This window comes from Sinocyclocheilus anshuiensis, unplaced genomic scaffold (assembly GCF_001515605.1).
Source record: "Sinocyclocheilus anshuiensis isolate Anshui unplaced genomic scaffold, SAMN03320099.WGS_v1.1 scaffold3951, whole genome shotgun sequence".
Lineage (NCBI taxonomy): Eukaryota > Metazoa > Chordata > Actinopteri > Cypriniformes > Cyprinidae > Sinocyclocheilus > Sinocyclocheilus anshuiensis.
In genome coordinates this window covers 46,658-49,562 of record NW_015556248.1, presented here as the reverse complement: position 1 = coordinate 49,562, position 2,905 = coordinate 46,658, and the positions used below count along the sequence as shown (strand labels likewise).

At 32.1% G+C, this 2,905-nt stretch overlaps 1 protein-coding gene across 1 annotated transcript in view; it reads right to left on the bottom strand.

The window, feature by feature from the left end:
- Positions 1-2,905, bottom strand: part of LOC107676301 (uncharacterized) — a 64,150-nt gene that overhangs the window by 43,604 nt on the left and 17,641 nt on the right. Inside the window, exons 4-5 of the mRNA XM_016470833.1 lie at positions 1,235-1,381; positions 533-724 (exon numbers count right to left, since the gene is read on the bottom strand). Coding sequence (XP_016326319.1) covers positions 533-724; positions 1,235-1,381 — 339 coding nt within the window. The remainder of the gene's footprint in view (positions 1-532; positions 725-1,234; positions 1,382-2,905) is intronic.

The window sequence follows — 2,905 nt, the reverse complement described above, 5'->3', positions numbered from 1 at the left end:
CACACACACACACACACACACACACACACGTACATCATAGTAATATTTCTTGTACTGCCTTAAAATAAGGGTAATTTTAATTTAAAAGATAAATTGTAATTGTAAATTTTAATAAATTGAAGAATTGTAACAAATTATATTACAGTATTACATTACTTAGAATTATTAAAAAAAAAAATGAAAGGAATTACAAAAAAGCTCAAAAGTAAAGCACCTGGATGCATTAAAGAATGTAGAATAAGAATTTTATGGAAAATGTGTTTGTGTCACAATGCAAATAATAATAATAATAATAATAATAATAATACAAAAAAGTGTAATGGGCCTAAAGCTAGGCTTAATTTTCTTACATTTTTCTTTAAAATATAAATTCTTGTTTATGTCTTTTCACTGTGGATTGAAAAGTGACCATGACTTGTGAGGTTCATCCTAACACAGAATCACCAACATATCTCCATATAACAAAATCCAAAAACAACCCCATCAAAAGGCTCTGTTAATTAGTATAACTACGTTTAGTGGTGTGTTTAACCTTTTCTTTGATCCACACCTCCAGACGGTCCACCTTCTTATTAAACTCCTGGAGAGTCTTAGCCCCGCCCATCGCCTTGATTTGATTGGCTGCCGTCTGTTTGAGCGCGTTCCACTGGTCGCGGATCTGAGCCAGCTGTTTCTTCACCAGGTCAGACGTCGGGTTAAGCTTGCACATTAATTGCTCTCCCATCTGCACAAACATTCAGCAGCGTTACATGAGCTACAAAAGACCTACGGCCCACTAAAACAACAGCTTAATCATATCAGCGCACTTGAAATCCACCCAAGTCCTCGTTCTTATGACTAACAGGAGATCCGGTTTTGCAACCCACCGGGGATGTGTGTCAGGAGAGGTTAATTATTTGCAATGTACTATTTCAACATGAAGGGAAAAGGACAAATTTAGCATCTGTGCTGGAAAAAAACATGGGGTGACTTGATATTTTGTGTGATTTTGGACGTCTCACAAAAAGCTTTCCGAGGCTCTGCAGGTCTTGTCAAAGCTGAGCTGTTAAAATCGTGGTTTGACAAATCGACATTAAAAAGAAGTTATGATTGTTACCATAACAATTTGTAAATGTTTTGCCGTTTATTTGCAAAAGGGAGAACTTCTTTTGTTGATTTTGGCCGAGGGACCTGTTGAAACCTGACGATGATTCATCAATCTTTTACTCTCCTAATGAAGACGGTTTGTGCTAACCTGGTTGAGTTGTATGACGGTGTTCTCAAAGTCCTTCAAATCTCTCTGGAGGGTTTGACAAAGTTCCTCCCAGTCAGTCAGAGGACATCTATGGACGTTACTGGCGTTCCTCAGGTCTCGCAGCTTCACTCGGATCCATGTCTCTGCCTGCGGGACACGAACATATAATGCTTACTTCAAAGTCAAGATCCTTTCCTTCTTACTAACTGAAGTGGAACCTTGTAAGCGGCTGATTTAGAACACAAAAGTGACAGGAAAGACATTCATAATGTTACAAAAGAGATCTATTTCAATGCTGTTCTTTTGAACATTCTATTCAACAAAGAATCCTGCTTCTTATTTAGTACTTTTGTCTCTTTTTCAATTACAAACATGTAAACATTCTTAAACCAAGATCAATGTACTTGAGAAGCAAATGAACTTAAATAGTAAGTCTGAAAATGTATGAAAATGAATCAAAAAGTTATTAATTATCAAGCAAATGTATCTTGATTTAGAAGTTATAAATATTTCTAATGGAAAAAAAAATTCAGTGTGAACAAAAATGCATCACAAAAAATATTAAGTAGCAAAACTGTTTTCAACATTAATGATAATCATAAGAAATGTTTCTTGAGCAGCAAATCAGCATATTAGAATGATTTCTGAAGGATTAGCATCTGTAAATCATTATATTTCTGGCACTGAAGACTGGAGTAATGATGCTGAAAATTCAGCTTTGCATCACAGGAATAAATTACACCTTAAAATATATATAAAAATTGTGTGCATTAAATTGTAATAATATTTCACAATATTACCGTTTTTACTGTATTTTTGATCAAATAAATGCAGTCTTGGTGAACAAAAGATCCATCAAAAATAAACAAAAAATTCTAGTGCATATATTTTTTATATTTTAGTCATTTTTAAAAGCTAATCTGATAATATAATAAAATATAATACACTATAATACACCGCTATCTAAACATCCTTGAATCAAGACACATTTACTTGAGAAACAAAATATGATGAATAATGAAGAAAAATTATGAATATTAATAAGATATGAAGTCTTGTTTTTGTTATTTTGTTAGTTTATGCTTAAAACAAGAAAACATATCCGCCAAAGGGGTAAGAAACATAATCTTAATCCAAATTTAAAACAAGATTATTTTTCTTGCCCCACTGACAGATGTATATTCTGAATGGAAGAAAAAACCTAATTTAATTCCCACTTAATTTTTCAGAAAGCAAAGCTTAACATCTTATGTTATTATACTTCTGAAGTAAATGTATCTTGGTTTAAGATTTTTTTAGATATGTGTGATGTAAAACAAGACAAAATTACTAATTACTAGACAAAAAAATAAATATAATATAATATAATATAATATATGTGACCCTAGACCACAGAACCAGTCATAAGGGTAAATGTTTCGAAATTGAGATTTATACATCATCTGAAAGCTGCATAAATAAGCTTTCCATTGATGTATGGTTTGTTAGGATAGGACAATATTTGGCTGAGATAAACTATTTGAAAATCTGGAATCTGAGGGTGCAAAAAAATCTAAATATTGAGAAAATCATCTTTAAAGTTGTCCAAATGAAGTTCTTAGCAATGCATATTACTAATCAAAAATTAAGTTTTGATATATTTACAGTAGGAAATTTACAAAATATCTTCAT